This window comes from Danio rerio, chromosome 20 (genome assembly GCF_049306965.1).
Source record: "Danio rerio strain Tuebingen ecotype United States chromosome 20, GRCz12tu, whole genome shotgun sequence".
In the NCBI taxonomy this organism is placed as follows: Eukaryota; Metazoa; Chordata; class Actinopteri; order Cypriniformes; family Danionidae; genus Danio; species Danio rerio.
Window position 1 is genome coordinate 37354652 of NC_133195.1, and position 19225 is coordinate 37373876.

Sequence of the window (19225 nt, forward strand, 5' to 3'; positions counted from 1 at the left end):
TCAAACACATATATTGTTGTGCAAAACTTGCAGCACCCTTTGCACCATGCGTAGTCCAAATATTATCAGTTATCAAAACTGACTTATATCCTAAATAGTGAAGTATACTTTAATTGTCAGCGTTTCACTTATCGCACAAACATACTGTTCAAACACACAAAAACAAACCTCTGCTTTTAAAAAACTTTCCGTTCAGGCAGTCGATATATAGAAGAAAAGGCTAAAGTGTACGGCAAATTATTTTGATAACTAAAATAAGATCTCACAGTGAAAAAATGTGTCAAATTTAAAGTAAACAAACAGCAGTGGTGGTTGCCGAAATTTAACCATTAGAAATACGTTAGGAATGGTACGTTACTGTATTTTGTCATTTTTTTGGTCATACACCAATGTTTTGAAGTACATTCATCTATTACACAACTTTGTTACACTGACAAAAACAAAGCCATACGCAGGTGTGGCTGAGAAAGTTATAACTTTTCACACAAGCAGAGAAGTATCATACTAATATATAGATGGTGGTCATCCTCTAACTATCAAACACCATCATGGTAACACATATAAAATTAAAGAAATGGAATAAACTTTTCTTTTTTATCAATGGTAGATGTAACCTAAAATTCTAATGTGCTTATCCAATGAGAAAAAAACTAAAAGAACCAAGGTAATGGCAACAAAAAAAAGAAAAAAAAACAGGCAAGTGTCATGCTGGGAATTTGGAAAGTGAATTTACGATTATTTACGGTTTATATTAAGGAAAGGTGCTGTTGTCTGCACCAGTAGCCTAGTGGTACTATGCGCTGACATATAGCACCAATGTGCTCACGACAACCTGAGTTCGATTCCTGGCCCGAGGTCCTTTGCCGATTATTCCCCCCTCTCTGCTCCAAATGCTTTCCTTTCTGGATTCTCTACTGTCCTGTCAAAATAAAGGTGAAAAACCCCTAAAAATAATTATAAAAAAAGAAATGTTCTGTTAAACAGGCTACAGAATTTTTTTTTTTACTGTAGCTTTTTTAAAGTTTTTTACAGTTGAAATTGGGCTCATTTTTTACAGTGTAGATTCAAATCCACTTATAGGATTCAAAAATGCTCATAAAAGCCAAAAAGACCTTTCAGAAAATTTTAAAAAGTATCCTGCACATCTGTGCTGGCTCAATTCTCCATAATATATGAGTTCAGCTCCAAGGTTACTGACCTTAATGTGTAACTCATCTCAAAGGAAGATTACCGTAAATGCATAATTAGAACATGCTGTCAAAATAGCTGATAGCAAAATATGACAGCTACTGGAAATTGTGCAAACGTATAACACATTTTTTTTTTTCATTTAAATCTAAAAAGGAACTTTTGAACCTGCAGGTCAGAGTGAAGTCAGTTGCAGAGACTGTGTTTCAACAAGCACAGTCTTGTTTTTAAAACCACATTAAAAGAAGAAGCAAATTCCCTGGAATCTCACTTTATTGCTCATTTGATTGATCTGTTCTTGCGTTCTTTGGACCGACATGTAATTTGCGAGTAAATGGAGCATGTGTATAGGTAATCATTAAGCCCACATGGAAGCTGTGTGCGCGGAATTCCGCAGATTTTCCGCAGAATTCCGCAGATTTCGGCAGATTTTTAGCCCATCATTAGTTCTGTTTATTTACTTGAGTTACTTTTTATTCAGTAATTTATTACTTTTTATTTAATTTATTAAGGTTATAGTTATGATACTCTGCTGGATACTCCCAAAATAATTCAGCAGAAATTCGCAGATTTTTACCAAAACTCTCAGCAGAAATAGCAAAAAATGTCTGCAGATTCCGTCTGGCCCTGGTAATAGATATATACACTAGCTATTGCACACAAGCATTCGTCAATAGCGCCGCCACATTTGTACAGTGCTCCCAGGGCAAAAGCCATTCAACCACACTAGTCAAGGTTAAAGTAAAGCCAATCTGAAAATGCTGGACGTGTGCGTTGAGTATGGGTGTAATAACAAGTAAATAAAGAAAACAAAGCACAAATAGGTAAGATTTCATTTTTTGTGTTTTTATATGTTACAAACTTTGTGCTAAACAAGTAACATTTCTGATGATAAAACAGTCACTCACTTACTGCACTGATCATAAGGAAAAGAGCACCAACTCGCACTAAATACTAGGCTAATGCTTGTTTGGTTGAATAAATTCAGCAGCAATGTAAAGAAAATTTGACAAGATGCTGGGATGCTAGAAACTTGAATTATTGTCAGCAAAGAGAACGAGTCATTCATAACGGAGATTCATTCACAAACGAATCGCTCCCTCCGCTAGAATTAGAAGTGAAAGCAGGAGAGGGGGTGTGTTTCAGGACATGAATTAAATCATATTTAACAGGGAGGGAGATAATACATTTCCATGCTCACAAACACACACACTCTCTGTTGATAATGCCCATGCGGTCACTTATCAATCAATTTAGAAAAGTGATGTAAACTTATCATTTTCGTAATTTAAAAAAATATTTGCATACTGACCACCAGGAAAATCATAGGATCATAGATATATGTATATATGTTTATATATCTCTGGCTCTGGATGGCCAGTCCTTCCCTGCACCTTGGTCTCGCATTCATTTTAAAGAAGCGCTACCCTGTCTTAAAATGGGGGCTCTATTGATACATTCCTCCCAGTAGACACCAATAGCATAGGAGACATCTATTGTAAATATCTATGATAGGTAATAGCTGTTATCCATTTGAGGTTTTCGTTTTAAAAAAATCTACAGGCAGGAAAAAAGTTTAATGTTTCCATTTTCATTTATTTATGCACGTCTAAAAGCACAGCTTACATCACAATCTTTTTACAGTAAGACAGCTTGTGCATGCAAACCAATCAAACCCTACTCAAGAAACAGCTTGAAACTATTTCTATACAGAGCAGAATAAAAAATGGGCATGCGTAGTTTAAGAAGCAAGTCGCAGTTTGGAAACCATTTGAAAATTTGCATAATCGTTTGCAACGTGCAGTCACATGTACACAAGTACTCCACATAAGACTAATTCATTCTCATCTAATTTGACATTCATCCAGTTGTGTTTATATGAAAAAGCCAACACAATCTCATGGCAATTCGTAACTTTTTGATTTAATGACTAATATTCATTTATACGATATCATTTGTACATTTTATGGTTTTCCTTCCCCCAATGATGGGGTTTGGGGGCACACCTCCTTTTAAAAATCATCAATGAAATTGTTCCTTGTGAGATGCACCTGGTGAAAACCGCCAACCTGATTTCACCAAGTAGGAAATGTACCTGGATTAACATCTATGTTAATCCTGGAACAACATTCCAATCAGAAAATCAGAATTAAGGGATTTTAGTTATCCAACTATTATTCCCCTCTGACTTTGGGAATCATTTACAGTTATGGTTGGGTTTAGGGGTGGTGAATAGGTATGGATTACATTTTCGAACAAAAATGATGTTCCAAGATTAAGATAGATATCAATCCAGGATCACATTGTACTTGGCATGATGTCTCATTATTCATCTTGAGTTTTGGTTCATTGCCACTGTTGCCTCTGTGTCTATGGTAGAGCTGCTCTTCAGGGGCTTTCGGCAGTGACTTTGCATTACACTGAATTGAATCAGCTTTAATTTAACTACACCAGCATTTTACAATACTCTCCTGCCTGCATGGCCAGCAAGCCTTTTTTTGATTTTAAAAGATGTCTAATAGAGTTGTCTAAATGGACATCTTGGCTAAAACAAGGCTAAACATGGGCTGTCAGTGAAAATCTAATAGACGTCTAAGAATAGGCCAAATAAACAGAAATGAATGACCACACATATAAAGTCTGTCTAATCTATTTGACAACTAGTCTAGCTTTGGGCTATTCTCAAATGTATATTAGTTTTTCACTGACAGCTGCACGTTTAGCCTTGTTTTAGCCAAGATGTCTATGTTTAGATGTCTATTAGACGTCCATTAAACAAAATTGTTTGCTGGGTGATATGCTGCATTGCTCCACAATCTGAAACAATGTTATGGCTTTTCGTTCTCTTTTCTTCATCTATGTTAACCTGCTTTGACATGATCTACATTGTAAAAAGCGCTCTAGAAACAAAGACGACTTGACTTGATTGCATTCCATGTTGCTTTCCAGTAGTTTTCTCTAGCATGCTAAAGAGATCTTGTTAAGCCATACGTGCACGCTCCAATTCATTTCATCGTAGCTGGAAGAATAATGAAACTTATTCTCGTCAGATGCTCGAACGCATTCTTCTCATTCATTCTTTCACCATGCTGTCTTTCATCACTCCACATCAGCTTCATCCTCCTCAGCTCCAGGGCCACACTCCTTCTCTGGCAGCAGTCCATACGCATTGAGGAAGGCCTCGACATCGGTAGCAAAAAACTCCTCGCTGAAATGCTGCGTGACAGCCAGGAAGTTCCCCAGCAGCTCTCCAGCCTTGTACACTAACAAGGCAGGCAGCACATCATCGCAGAAACGATCGCCGGCTCCAGTATCGCATGCGCAGATGCGGCAGAATTTAACGCTGGCATATTCGGTGGCCAAGCAATCCAATGAACTGTTAAGAGCCTCGCAGCCCGGCACTCCATCTTTATAGATGTGCACCACCACCACTGTGAGCCGGTGCTCCTTCTCAATGACCTCCAGAAAGGCCTCGCCACTGTCAAGGTCATAAACGCCCTCGAATTTGGGCCCGAAGCTCAGGCGCTCGTGCATCTCTTGCATGCACTGCTTACGGTACTTGCGCAGGCTTTTCTCGTCTTCTTCCTTTATCAGTTCATATTCCTGAGCGCTCATCTGAGAAGGAGAGAAATTCACAGCTTTTAGTTAAGAAGATCAATGATTAAAGTCAAGCTTTTTGGTATTTGATGCATTCAGTAGTGGTTTATTTAAAATACAAACAAACAAACTACACCCAGAACCTAAAGATTTTGAACAATCTCACCCCAAAATGAAAATTTGTTGATAAATTTAATAAACCACTTTATTTACAGTTGACATGAACTCATTCAGCAGATGCTTTTATCCAACGCGACTTGCAAGTGGAGATAAAAACAAGAACGTAAAAGCATCAGATAGTAGCAGTGCATGAATATTACAAGTCTTAATAACTTTTATGTGTTATCTTTAAAGGAAGGGAAACATGTCTTGCAGGTGGTTTGTTAAGCACACTCACCTGTGTGGAGCACATTTAGAATTGCACAATATTTTCCAAGAAAATATTTCTTATAAGAAAGGGTTTGGTGCACATGGAGAAGGCAGAAACTATAGAACACACAAGACACTCATCTAGTTTTGAATGGGGAAAAGTGTAACGTCAATATGGTGAATGAAGCCCCGCCTACACGTACAAGAGCCAATCATCGATTGCTATAGACTAATGCTTCTCTGGAAGAGTTACTCGGACCAGACGTGTGGTTTTACGACAGGTATTGTGGTCAATAAACACACTGAAATCTCAGAGAATACTTACTTCACAGACATATTGAATATATACAAATAAATTTGTACTTTTAAATGAACCAAGTGCACTTGAAGACAAAAGATTTTTGATTTTATAATCTGTACGAAAGGAACGCAAGGTACAGTCCCTCCTGTCAAACTTACACTACATGGTACAGAAACTACAAGAACAAAGAGTCGCTGTTTTTCTGGAGAAGACTTGCCATCAGGACCAAGTTGTAAATTACTTCAGAAGAGCAGCGTGATCGGACGAGGCATTATCCAGAAGATGATAATTTAACACTGTCATAAATGAGGTTTGTGTCGTGATCTTGTTTGTTTCGAGTGTGCATGCGGATTAGCTCAAGCAACCTGAAAAACTGCCAATTTCATTTGATTCGAATGTTTAGAAAACAACGAGGCGGTTGTTCAGACAGACTGCCCGAGCATACTGCTCGAGAGTGGCTTCAAAGGTGTCTATCGAGTAAAATGAACTACCTTAAAGGGACTTTGGTGAAGCACACTTAGCAATAAGCACACTTAGGAAACATTTTGTCATCTACAGGTTCTGACTAACCAATATCAAAAATAATTTTTCAGATTTATTACTATTTCATGTTTCACAATAAACTGGGGTAAAATGGGTGAAATATAATACATTAATATCTTACTACAATAACTTGACATCAAAAAACTCATGGACAACCTAGCAACCCTTTGTGGTCCCCTGGCAAGCCACTGCTGTAAATGACCCTTTGCTATATATAGAGTACACGAGCCAAAATGGCTGACAGCATGACCATTTTGGAATTTTAAGAAAATGTTAATAAAAAGTTATTGTTTGACCTAAGTATCATACAGATGGACATTCGGTGCTCGATTTAGCTATTTACAACCTTTTTTTCTGAATTTACAAATTCAGAAAAATATAGTACTTTTTAAGTAAGGGATAAATTATATTTTGAAATGATGCTCAAAAGTGAGTCAACCTTGCGATTCAGTCCACCCACGCAGGAGTCTTTGGGTTTCTGTGGGGACGACATCTGTCTTAGCAGCTCCCTCTTATTGGGTGGCAGAGCCTCCTGGTCCATGCTCTCCAGTTTAAACTTACGCCAGTCATTGATGACACCCTTGGGCCCTTGAGAATGTTGGAGAAGAAAATAAAATGAATGAATAACCTGATTACTAGATTCTCTCAATACAAAAACAACAATAATCAGTTCAGCTATGAATTATTTTCATCACTATAAATAAAAAAGTTCATAGTTTTTAGTAAGAATGCAACAGTTTAAGTAGAAAATCCAAGATTTATAAAACAACAAGAAGCAATGTCAGTTTGGAGTGTAACAAAATCTACAGCATTGCTTACTTCTATGTTTATTCAGCATACATTTTAAAAATCAATTCAACTCTACATTATTGGAGTAGAATTTACAGAGCGAGTTAAATGTATGTAAACTGAGTTTTGCAAAAGTAAACTTCAAATGATTAACAGAAATGACAAACTTTAAATGGTTTAAATAAAATCTAAGTATTCTATTTATAAAATTAAAGTAAAATTTATTGAGTTTTTCTTTTAATATTTTACCCTATGGTACATTCTCAAAAACAACAAGAGCCCCGCTGACCTGTGTGAGTTACTGTCACTGGATCCTCGTCAACGATTCTGTCAGACATTATTATCTTTTGATTATCTGTGGGAAAAGTTCAAACCTTAATTAAGTGTTTTTCAAAATAAATCAAATTCCCTGAAAGGTTTTAGCAAAAGTAATAAATGTTAAATACTGTACATCTCTGAACATACTAAAACAAAATGCATAGCACTTTTCAAGCACCCAAGATGCATTTAATCTTCGTTTAACTCTAGGTTCAGCATCAAAATGTAATTGAAATGTTGGCCTGTGGACAGCCTCTCTCTGTCGCTGAACCTGATCACTCTTTCTTGGAAGATATTATCTTGATTAGGAATAAGAAGATTAGATTACTCCTTGATCCAATTTGTTTGCACGACTGGACATCACCAACGTGATGTCACGGAACGGCAATCTAACAGTCCTCAACTAATAATATGCAGCAAAATGCAGGATTTCAACCCAAACACCAAACCAGTTCATACATATCATACTTGTTTAGCATTTTAATGCGTAACAGTTATATAACACTTTCATGTCAATACTGCGGTTAAAAATAAAGATCATATTTAATTGTGCGGAGGTCCAACTTTAAACTGATGTTTTTTTATATATATATATATATATAGTTAAGGACAAAAGTATTAGCCTTCTTCTGAAACTTTTATTATTTTTCAAATATTTCCCAAGGGATATTTAACACAAAGAAAATATTTCAACACATTTCAACATATTTTTTGTCTCTGCCATGATCACACCACATAATGTTTTATTGATTATTTTGCAAGACATATATTGGTTATTAGCATTTAGCTAATACAGCTATTTAAAGGATTACAACAAATATTTAGGTTAATTAGGCAGGTTCACTTAATTAAGCAAGTCATTTGACAACAGGGGTTTGTTCTGTAGCCAATAAAAACATACTGCATATATTAGGGAGGCTAATAATATTGACCATAGCAGTTTTTACATTTTATTTATATATATTTTTTATTTCAGCCAAACTAAAAGAAATAAGACTTTCTCCAGAAGAAAAATAAAATGGGAAATACTTTTCCAAAAATATCCTTGCTCTGTTAAACGTAACATTTAAATACAAAATTTAAAGGAGGGCTAATAAGTTTGCCTTAAGACTAGAAGGCTCATGCACAAACACATGGACATCAGCGCGGCAGATTAGCTTAATACTGGAGCTCAGAGCCCTGGTTTCCGCATGGCTACCCTCTGACCTCCAGCTCCTGTACCTTTCACTACTCTCAGTAAATCACCAATCGCTAATTGAGATTAGAGCTATGATGCAATGCATGGGCTCAGATGGCAACAGTTACAGTCTTGTGACGGCTTTGGGGGGTGCTTTGATGTGAACACAGATTACTCTAGATTCTGTGTTAAAAATGGCATTTTAGTTAGTTTTTAGTTAGTTAGTGTCTTGGAAAATGGTGTTACATAAGTATATAATAAGTTTGTACATACTGCAAGTATTTTTTTATAACCACACACTTATACAGAAACATAAATAGATTCAGTTCCTCAGAATAATTCTGCAAATTTGCTCCTCTTTTTATAGCTTGCTATTTTATCAAAGCCTTTCCCGGGACGTTTTTATTCAGTCTGACCTTAATCTTAAATCCTGCTGAATCATGAATGTTTGCATATTTTTCAGAGATAATATACTTTAGACAGCACAATCACTGTCTACTACAGTACATTACAGCGTTTGAGCCCAACCACTTAAAAACACCCAGCTCCAAGGCTTGATCTACATGAACACACAGAATAATAAACAGAAATTCTGTTTAAAGTGCAATTCAGGTTGATTTTTGTCTTATTAAGTTCTGTCGTGCAGTCAATTTGGCTGTAAAACCACATTTCATAAAAGCATATTGAGGCCTTTGATTACACAGGCTGTAGTTAAATAACACAGTGACTCACTTTAAGCTGTAAAACAATACAATAAAAATAAGTAAGATGTATCCTAGCATTCAGAAGTAAATAAAAGTTGCCTGCTCACCTTTTAGTGTCGTCCGAGTGTGTCTCTTTCTGCGAGCTGTTACGTGGTCACTATCACTATTAGCTTGTCCTTCATGCTTTTTGAGCGTGGACGGGGAGGGCACAAAGAAGCTTTATTAAGTCAAGATACATTGGACAACTCTGTGCTCCAATGCAGAAATAGCACAGGGCACTTAAGAGGATTGAAGTGCAGTAATTAGACACTGTTTTGAACACAACCAATGACATAGGTACCACTAATGAGAGAGGAGAAAGAGAATTCAAATCGAAAGATATTTTAGGTTCTCTTCAAACCAGATCTGTTTCTTTCGTCAGTCTATTTATTTCAGGCATTTTGTTTTCGGAAAATCAGCATTTCTAGACAAATTATAACCTACATTTAGAGTATACACTTACTGGCCACTTTATTAGGTACACCTGTCCAACTGCTCGTTAACACAAATTTTTTTTATCAGCCAATCACATGGCAGCAACTTAATGAATTAAGGATTTTAGACAAGGTCAAGACGATCTGCTGCAGTACAAACTGAGCATCAGAATAGGGGAGAAAGTTGATTTAAGTGACTTTGAACGTGGCATGATTGTTAGTGCCAGACGGGATGGTCTGAGTATGTTAGAAACTGCTGATCTACTATAATTTTCACGCGCAACTATCTCTAGGGTTTACAAAAAATAGTCTGAAAAAGAGAAAATATAAAGTGAGTGGCCGTTCTGTAGGCGCAAATGCCTTGTTGATGCTATCATGTCAATATGGACCAAAATCCCTGAGGAATATTTCCAGTACCTTGTTGAATTTAAGCCACAAAGGATTAACGCCATTCTGAAGGCAAAAAGGGGTCTAACCAAATATTAGTAAGTGTACTTAATAAAGTGGCCGGCGAGTATAGATAACAGATTGTCTTTTGCAGACTGTACATGAGTTTTTTTTTTAAAAGTTATATTTTATCACAATGTAAATGATCATTTTGTGAAAAGTAAAACACTGTAGTGAATGAAAAGATTACATTTAAATTTACCTAATGATAAAAATGACATACAGTGGGTGACACTTTAAAAGGACCACTGCCGCTGTGTATGTCGTCGCCGCGGCTCTAAAGCCTGATTTATACTTCTGCGTCAAGTGACCGGCGTAACTCACGGCTCATGCAACGCGCGTGGCTGTGCATTTATACTTCTGTGCGCTGTCTCTGTCGGTCTGTATTAACACTTCCGAAACGCTAGTTGGCAGTGAGGTGTAAATGTTCCTCTGTGACGAGTTTCTTCTCTGGTTTTTAGCTTTTCCTGAACACTTCTGGGATGTACAAGTGGCTCAAACTCGCTCATTTTGAGGCAGGAACCGGCGAACGTGCAGCAACTTTAACTATGTGGTAAACACAAAACAAAACTTTCCATCCGGAGCTCCTTCACGGGACTCCACACTTGTAAACAATCGCTCGCGCCATTCGCGCGGCTCTCGGTCCCGCCCAGACTCGTCAGCGCTACCAAGTCGACCAATCACAGAGCTTACGCTACGCGTCGTTGCGACGCGTAGTTACATTTTTTGAGAGGTGCACGTCAGTGACGGCGACGGCCACGGCGAAGGGCTATGCGTCAGCGCCGTAGCATACGCCGGTGTTTGACGCAGAAGTATAAATCAGCCTTAATCAGGGATTAATAACGCATTTTTGCGTGTAACAGCAGTTTGTGACAATGCCACCAGGGGCACAAAGAGACGGGATGTGAATGGACAGAAATACATAGTAGCTGTAAATACCCTGCTACTTGTAAATGAAGATGAAATAATTAAACAAAGCATTATAATTCCTGCATTAATCATTAAAATTTAATTTTTATTGTTATTTATTACTTTATTATCATTGTAAACTTGTTAAGCACAATGAAGATTTATTTTAGAAAATAAAATTAAAGAAATAAAAGACAACTAAAATGAAAGTACAAACATACATACTTACATACACAAATAAACAAAGCAGTGTTTCAGCCTAAATATAGAGAGATGTACAAGGTTTGTTATTTTAAAGTGATAGGACTAAGTCAATAAATAAAATTTTTGTACACTACACTACAATAAGCTGTACACTACAGAGGTTTGGTGTCTGTAATATAAAAAAAAATGTAATGAATGATTTTATTAAAAGAATTTAAAAATATTTATTGCAAATAAATGAAAATGAAACAAATGAAAACAAATGAAAAAATATGCATATCGAACAGGATTTCTAAAGGATCATGTGACATGATTACCGGGATAACTAGAATTTAATACATTTTTCAAAACATGCTACAATATTTGAAAATATGACTATTTCTTTATGGAATAAATGGATGAGCTTATTAAATTTGTATTACACAGATGCTCTTTATTCCATTGTAGGTGGATAAATGAACAGATTCTGGATAACAGTAGAGAAACAGAGAAAGAGCGAGGGAGATGAGATAAAGCAGCACTGATCATTCTGGCTCAGTCAATGTAAACACACAGATGGTATATTAATAGGATTGACCTCATTAGTGTGAAAACACTCATCTTTCCAGCCTAACTTTTCTTCTCTGTATCCTATGTAAATCCTGCTAACATCACACATTTAAACAATAATGCTTTACTTCATTTAAGTCCTCAAATGCAGAAAAGCCATTCATCTGTTCTTTTCAGAATTAAAGGGTAGTTCACCCAAAAATGTATTTATGAAACATAGTTACTCACCTTCCACTTTATTGTTTAAAACTGATTTGAGCTTCTTTCTTCTGTTCAACACAAAAGAAGATGATTTGAAGATAAATGGTTGCTGGGACCCATTGACTTCCATGCCACTTTTTATTTTTTCTCTACAATGAAAGTAATATAAGGCCAGTAAGCAGCATTCTTCAAATGATCTTCTTTTGTGTTCAACAGAAGAAAGAAACTCATAAAGGTTTAAAACCACACGAGGGAGAATAAATAATGACAGGATTTTCATTTTAGGGTTAGCTATTCCTTTAAAATCTGAAACATGTCCTGAAGCAAGACTGCACTCATCTTGAATTAACAACGCCATAAATATTATTTAAAATATTGTTCTCCAAATTTGCTTTTCATTTCTGGGGTTATATGGTTAAGCCTAATGAATGGATGAATAAATAAATACATTTAATAATGAAATTAATAATATCTAAGTTGAGTCTCATTTAAACAGTATGCCTAAATTTGCTTTGCATTTCTGGGGTTAATGAATAAATGAATGAAAAATTAATGAATAATTTTATTTATTTATTCATTCATTAATTCATTCATTCACTCACTGCAATTCAATGCTAACTTTATACACTGTAAAAATATATGTGTAAATTAACAGTTTTTGTATGCTATGTTTTCCATTGAATTATTGTTGTAAATTTGATTATGGGGCCTCGATCTCTGCTTTGACGACTTTTGATGTTGAAAATTTAACTCTACAGTTTAACAATGTGGCTTTAATTGAAATTTTTAGTAGTCTGAAATAACATTTAATAAATAATATATAAAGAAATAAATCTGTAAAATGGTGGTAAATGGTAGCTTATTACAAGGTTTTTGTACTTTAATATACACCACCAACCAGACAATATATCACTTTAAAGCAATTAAAATGTTAATAAAAATCACTTTTTTGAACTTTTCTAGATTAAAAGTTGTTGGAAGAAAGTTTACGGTTCCATAATACAATTCAAAAGCATAAATAAGCAGGGAAAATTAAATGATTAGTCACAAAATACAGAAAACTGCTAATGTAGGAAATTAGAAGTGCAAGATTGTTATTGTTAAGATGGTTATTTGTGTGTGTGTGTATGTGTGTGTTGTCGTGACAGCCTCATGACTTTATTGTACATCCAGTCATGATGTAAGCTCCTTACTTTACTCCAGTAAAAAAGTTTATTTAAAGCTTTCTATTAGTTTCCTTTATTTTTCTTTGGCTTTCTGATACTTTACTGTAACTCTAGAAATGTCATATGTTCTCTGGATGTGTATGACTTAAAATGACTGTATGGCTGTAAAGTGAGTCAGAAGAACAACTTTTATGTTTCACAGTGATCAAAGAGAGTTTTGACAAACCGGAGGTGTGTTGAAGTGTATAAGTTATTAGTCATGTAAGGTAAAAGTGGCTCTTAGAGGCACACCTATTTTGGGATCTTCAGCAGGTGAATGTGCGCCTGCCGCCCCCTCTGCACTTCAAATGGTTTGTCACTGTAACTGGGTGTGGTAACATAGGTAAACCCCATTAGGATTCCTATCAGGGCTTGCCTTGGCACCACCATAAATACAGGGATTTGTGACCACAGGTTTCAGGTGATACCTGATTGGATTTATTTTAGGCTTCTGTATTTAAATTACTTTCAGAAAACAAAGCATTATCCTATAGTCTTTCAAACATATCTCAGAGACGGCATGAATGTTTGCATACTGAGAGATAAGGAGATTTAGTAGAATTCCTAGATTTGCTTGTGTTGCAATTTATATGGAATATTTCTGACATTTAGTTCATTAAGAGAAAAAACAAAACAATTGAATAAAAAATCCATATGGATCCGGTGCTTTAATGCAAGTCTTCTGAAGAGACTTGACTCACAAGATGATTTACTTCAATGAGGAATCAAGCAACTTAGGGAGGTTTTTAGGCAAAATAATTTACTTTTGATTCTTTTTATACTTTCATTAACCTGTGCAAGTCAATGGTTGGCTAGATTTTGTAAGTCTGCCATCTGAATACATTCAAAAAGAACAGTTGATTCAACAATGTTAAGTGGTTAGAAAACCGCTCAATTGTCTTTTTGTGCAAGATTGGGAGGAATACCAAAATTCCAAACTTTTTTCCAATATAACTCTAATTAAAGATTTTTCTATTTGTCCAACGACCCAACACAATAAAGATAACACACACACACAGCTAACGTCTTAGCCTTTGTTTCTCTTAAACAAAAGCCGCATTACTATAAATTGCCAAATTGATATGTGTATTCATTTATATGTGTTAACAAATTACTAAAAAGTTTAATAAATGTATTTTTTCTAAATTAAAAGTTGTTGGAAGAAGATCAAGGTCCCATAATGCAATTCAGAAGCCTAAATATCTTTTGATGTTGAAAATTCAACTCCACATAATATATAGAGAAATAAGTCTGTAAAATGGTGGTAAATGGCAGTTAATTTAAGGTTTTCAAACTGTAATATACAACACCAACCCACAGAGAATGTCACTTTAAACTATTAAAAATGTTAACAAAAGGAATTTTTCATATTTATTTAGGTTAAAAGTTGTTGGAAGAAAGATCAAGGTCCCCTAAAGCAATTTAAAAGCATAAATAAGTGTTTAATATTTTATTTAAAAATGAAAACATGAATCACAAAATAGAGAAAAGATTTTTTTTTAGTTTTTTTTTTTTGTTTACAGTGTAGGAAATTAGAAGTGGATCCTGTTGTGTTTTTGTATGTGCTGTGTGTGTGTGTGTGTGTGTGTGTGTGTGTCGTGACTGCCTGATGACTTGTACATCCAGTCATGATATACTGTAAGCTGCTTACTTTACTCCAGTAAAAAGTTTATTTAAAGCTTGCAGCTAGTTTCTTCTATTTTTCTTTGGCTTTCTGATTACTGTAACTCTCCGAATGTCATACAATGTTCCATGGACGTGTATGACTTAAAATGACTGTACGACTGTAAAGTGAGTCAAAAGGACAACTTTCATGTTACAATAACTATGAGTAAATCAATGGCAAATCTATTTGCATTTCCATATTTCCCCTCTGTCAATAACTAATGAAAACCTCTGTGTTATTTTACTGATCATTTATATTAATTTATTTGTGTCATTTATATATCAATTTATGTGTGTTCATGTGCATATAAATAAATATATTTTATTTGATTAAAGAGAGTGATGTGACATTTGTTTAAATCACACTTGAGACATTCTTCCCCCATTGTGTACATACAAAACATGCTTAAGGGTTAATTAAGACACATCATTCACTGTCCTCAAACACATGAAAATTTGTAGAATTTTTAAAATGTTCATTATTTACCATGATCTAATTGGAGTTTAATTCAACACTTAAGCCCAAAATGTTTTATGCTCCTATCATGATATGAAAACTAATCATATGTTTGTCATTTTTATTGTAACCTAATTCTGACTGGCAAGTTAATCAGATGTTTTTTTTTTTTGTTTGGTATGACACTGCCTGATGATTGTACATCGTCATGTTTAAACATTATTTCACTAAAAAGTTTATTTAAAGTGATAGTTCACCCCAAACTGAAAATCCCATCATTTACTCAACCTGGACTTTTTCTAATCCTATTTCACTTTCTGTCTTACATGTCCACATATAACATAATCGAAGCAAAGAAAAAGAAAAAAAAATGAAAAAGGAAAAACAGTATGAAAATAATAATGATAAATAAAAACCCATCCACATAACCAGCAATTAAAAAAAGGGACCATGTTTACAAAGACCTGTATGAACAACAGGGTATGATGACAAAGCATATTAAAACATTACAGAAATGAGACATTATTCCACAAGCTTTTTTGAGGGAACAAACAAAAGGATGCCAAATGTTGTCAAATTGTTTGAGTTTTCTTTTAAAATAGTATCTAATTCGCTCCAAATGTAACATAGATGTAATTTATGCTGCTATAGAGCAATTATGTTGTGAATTTGACAACAAATGCCTTTGTTCAGAGAATCCCAGAATTCAAAGCATTAAATTGAAAAGCAACATCAACATTTCAGAAAGCACTTCAAACTTGACTTGTTCTAAACCTATTTTTATTTTCTGTCTTTCTTGTGTTGAGCAAAAAAAATAAGATAATTTAAAGAAAGCTGGAAACCCGTAACCATTGACCCCCATAGTATTTGTTTTTCCTATGGAAGGCAACGGTTACAGGTTTTTTAATTCATTCATTCATTAATTTTCTTTTTGGGTTAGTCCCTTTATTAATCTGGGGTCACCACAGCGTAATGAACCGCCCATTTATCCAGCATATGTTTTACTTTTCCAGCTGCAACCCATTACTGGGAAACACCCATACACTCCCATTCACAAACATACAGACAATTTAGCTTACCCAATTCACCTATGACGCGTCTTTGGATTTGTGGGGGAAACCGGAGCACCTGGAGAAAACCCACGTGAACACAAGGAGAACATGCAAACTTCACACAGATAGATCAACTGACCCAGCAGAGGCTTGAACCAGTGACCTTCAAAAAGACGCTCCTCCAGGTTTTCAGCTGTTTTATCTTATAATATCTTATACTGTATAATATCTTAAAAAGGAAACTCAAAGGTTTGGAACCACTTGAAGGTGAGTGAATAGTGAGTAAATTTTACTTTTTGGGTAACATAGGCTCCTTCTGAAAATGTAGCCCAATATACATTGTACTGGAGATCGCGAATTATGTACCCAGAGGTATGTATGACAGCATTTAGTCTTTAAAATGAACGTTATGGGGCAATATGACGCTATCCTTTTTCGCTCTTACCAGTTGACTGCTTACCAGTCCAATGGCTCACCAGTGGACTTAAGACGCAGAGCGGAGTTGACCATGACAATGGGATTCGAGTCCAGTGAAGAACGGTTCCAAAAAGCAGGTAAAACAAAAACAAAAGCCAAAAAATAAATTAAACAAGTAAATAACAGGGTGAATATGTGGTAACATCTGAAAATGTGGTAAAAAACATTTTTTTTTCTGGATTGCTTTTTAAAACACTGTCAGTTGGGTTTAGGGAAGTGGGTCAATACGTGCTTTTTAAAACACTATCGTCTGAGATTAGGGAAGGAGGAGGGTGGGTCAGTTGATCGGTCAGTTAGTCGATAGCGGCCTCGCAGATGCGAACGAAACTCACGAGAAAAATTTGAGATCTGAAAAAGCATACACAGCAGTCTTTGCTGAATTCACAAAAACTGGAAAAGAAAAAAAAATTATTACCTCCTGGGATGTATTTGGCACTCTCCAGAAATGTATCAAGGGGTACATCTTCAGAATAAGCCTGGCTTGTTTTTGGGTCAATCTACATGGTAAAAAGCGCTATAGAAATAAAGTTGAATTTAATTGAATCCATTAGGAATAGATATTTACATGGAATACAGCTAGTTTTACTTTATTGTTAATGGAACAAAGTTTCACAGAAGCTCAAGCATTGAACCAGCAAGCTTCAGCCTTATATTCTTAAATATAATGTTATATTCATTTATGTTATTTATTGGCGACGCAGTGGCGCAGAAGGTTGTACTGTTGCCTCACAGAAGGTCGCTGATTCAGTTGGCGTTTTTGTGTGGGGTTTGCATGTTCTCCCAGCGTTTGTGTGGGTTCCCTCCGGGTGCTCTGATTTCCTCACAGTCCAAAGACATGCGCTATAGGTGAATTGGGTAAGCTGAATTGGCTGTAATGTATGTGTGTGAATGAGCATATGGATATTTGCATGGAATGCTGAAAAGGGCATCTGCTGCGTAAAACATTTGCTGGATAAGTTGGTGGTTCATTCCTCTGTGGCGACCCCAGATTAATAAAGTGACTAAGCCGAAAAGAAGATGAATGAATATATGAATGTTATTCATTCTTAAAAAATATCTTAACATGCCTTTCTGAAGATGAGCAAAAGTTTTTGTGAAGGCGAGTAAAATAACAACAGCATTTTCATTTTGGACTGAGCTTTGAGGAATATATAAGTGAAGCTTACCACAAAAATGATTTTGACTTGTCCCTCATTAACCTTAATTTTCTTTTGAGTTTTGAGAGAACTATCCCATTACATTCATAAAGTATGTTCTCTCTTTTGAAACAACAGACAGGAAACACTCCCATCACTTTTCTGCACGCATCTACATGCAAACGAAAGCCAGTATGTGCTTCAAAACACAACCTCAGTGTTTCCCAACCTTTATGATCCTCTTCATGAAAACCACTGACTCAGAGCTGGATGACCACAGTGGAGTTTCTATTTTTATAGTGAAAACCTTTTCAAATGAATGAAGCTCCATCACAATGAGCCACATAGAAACTATTTACATCTCTTTGTCCCATTACACACACATTTCCATGGAAATAAGTAATGTATGAAAGTCTGAGATTGCTTTAGAAAGCACACACACACACACACACACACACACACACACACACACACACACACACACACACACACACACACACACACACACACACACACACACACACACACACACACACACACACACACACACAAAACAAAAATCCTCAAGGGCTTTTCATACCTTCTGTCCAAAAATAAATAAATAAATAAATAGAAAAAAATAAATAAATAAAATTTTAGTATACAGGGGGTCATTTTTTTTCTTCTCCCACAAATCTCATCTTTACTAGGAAACTCACGAACTGTTGTCATTGCTCATGGACAACAAATACAACCCAAAAACAATGAGGTGAGGGAAAGACCTCCCAGAAAGAAAACTTTAGGGAATTCTGCTGTGTCATATTTTATTCCATTTTCAGGATATAATCTATTCCATGGTAAAATCATGGAGCAAATTATTATAACACTTCTTAAATTTTTAAACTATCTGTACTGTAAAAATATCTATAAATTAACAGTTTCTGTATGTTGTGTTTTCAGTTTATTTATAATTGTGAATTGCATTATCTCTGGTTTGTCAACTTTTAATGTTGAAAATTCAACTCTACAGTTTAACTAAGTCACTTTTATGGACATTTTAGTAGCTTGAAATAATATAACATATAAGAAACAATATATAGAGAAATAAATCTGTAAAAAAACTATAAATGTAGGCAAATGTACAATATATCACTTTAAACTATTAAAAATGCTGTTTAAGGTTAAAAGTTGTCAGAGGAAATATCAAGGTCTCATACTGGAATAAAAAATATTCTAATAAATAATGCTTTAATTATTATATACATTTTATTAAATAGTGTCCAATTAAATCAGTTTTAAATATACCTGCAAAAATAGCCAGTCATGAGTGGACTACGTCACGAGCAATCCCCTTTTTGTTCACATACACACAAATGCTTACACCAGCATCACGACAATGAGCTCTTTCACTCACTGTAGCTAAGAGCAGGTAAGAAGGTGAATGTGAGGATGCGCACGTCCGTGTGTGTTGCGCAGTGTTTCTGA

At 35.3% G+C, this 19225-nt stretch overlaps 1 protein-coding gene across 1 annotated transcript; it reads right to left on the reverse strand.

Annotated features, from left to right (window-relative positions):
- Positions 1-2763: 2763 nt before the first annotated feature.
- On the reverse strand, positions 2764-9258 carry pdcb (phosducin b). Its single transcript, NM_001025464.2, has 4 exons — positions 9094-9258; positions 7077-7142; positions 6438-6586; positions 2764-4803 (listed from the first exon to the last, which is right to left on the reverse strand). The coding sequence occupies exons 2-4, from the start codon at positions 7123-7125 to the stop codon at positions 4288-4290; spliced, it is 714 nt and encodes a 237-aa protein (NP_001020635.2). The 5' UTR covers positions 7126-7142; positions 9094-9258; the 3' UTR covers positions 2764-4287.
- Positions 9259-19225: the final 9967 nt, after the last annotated feature.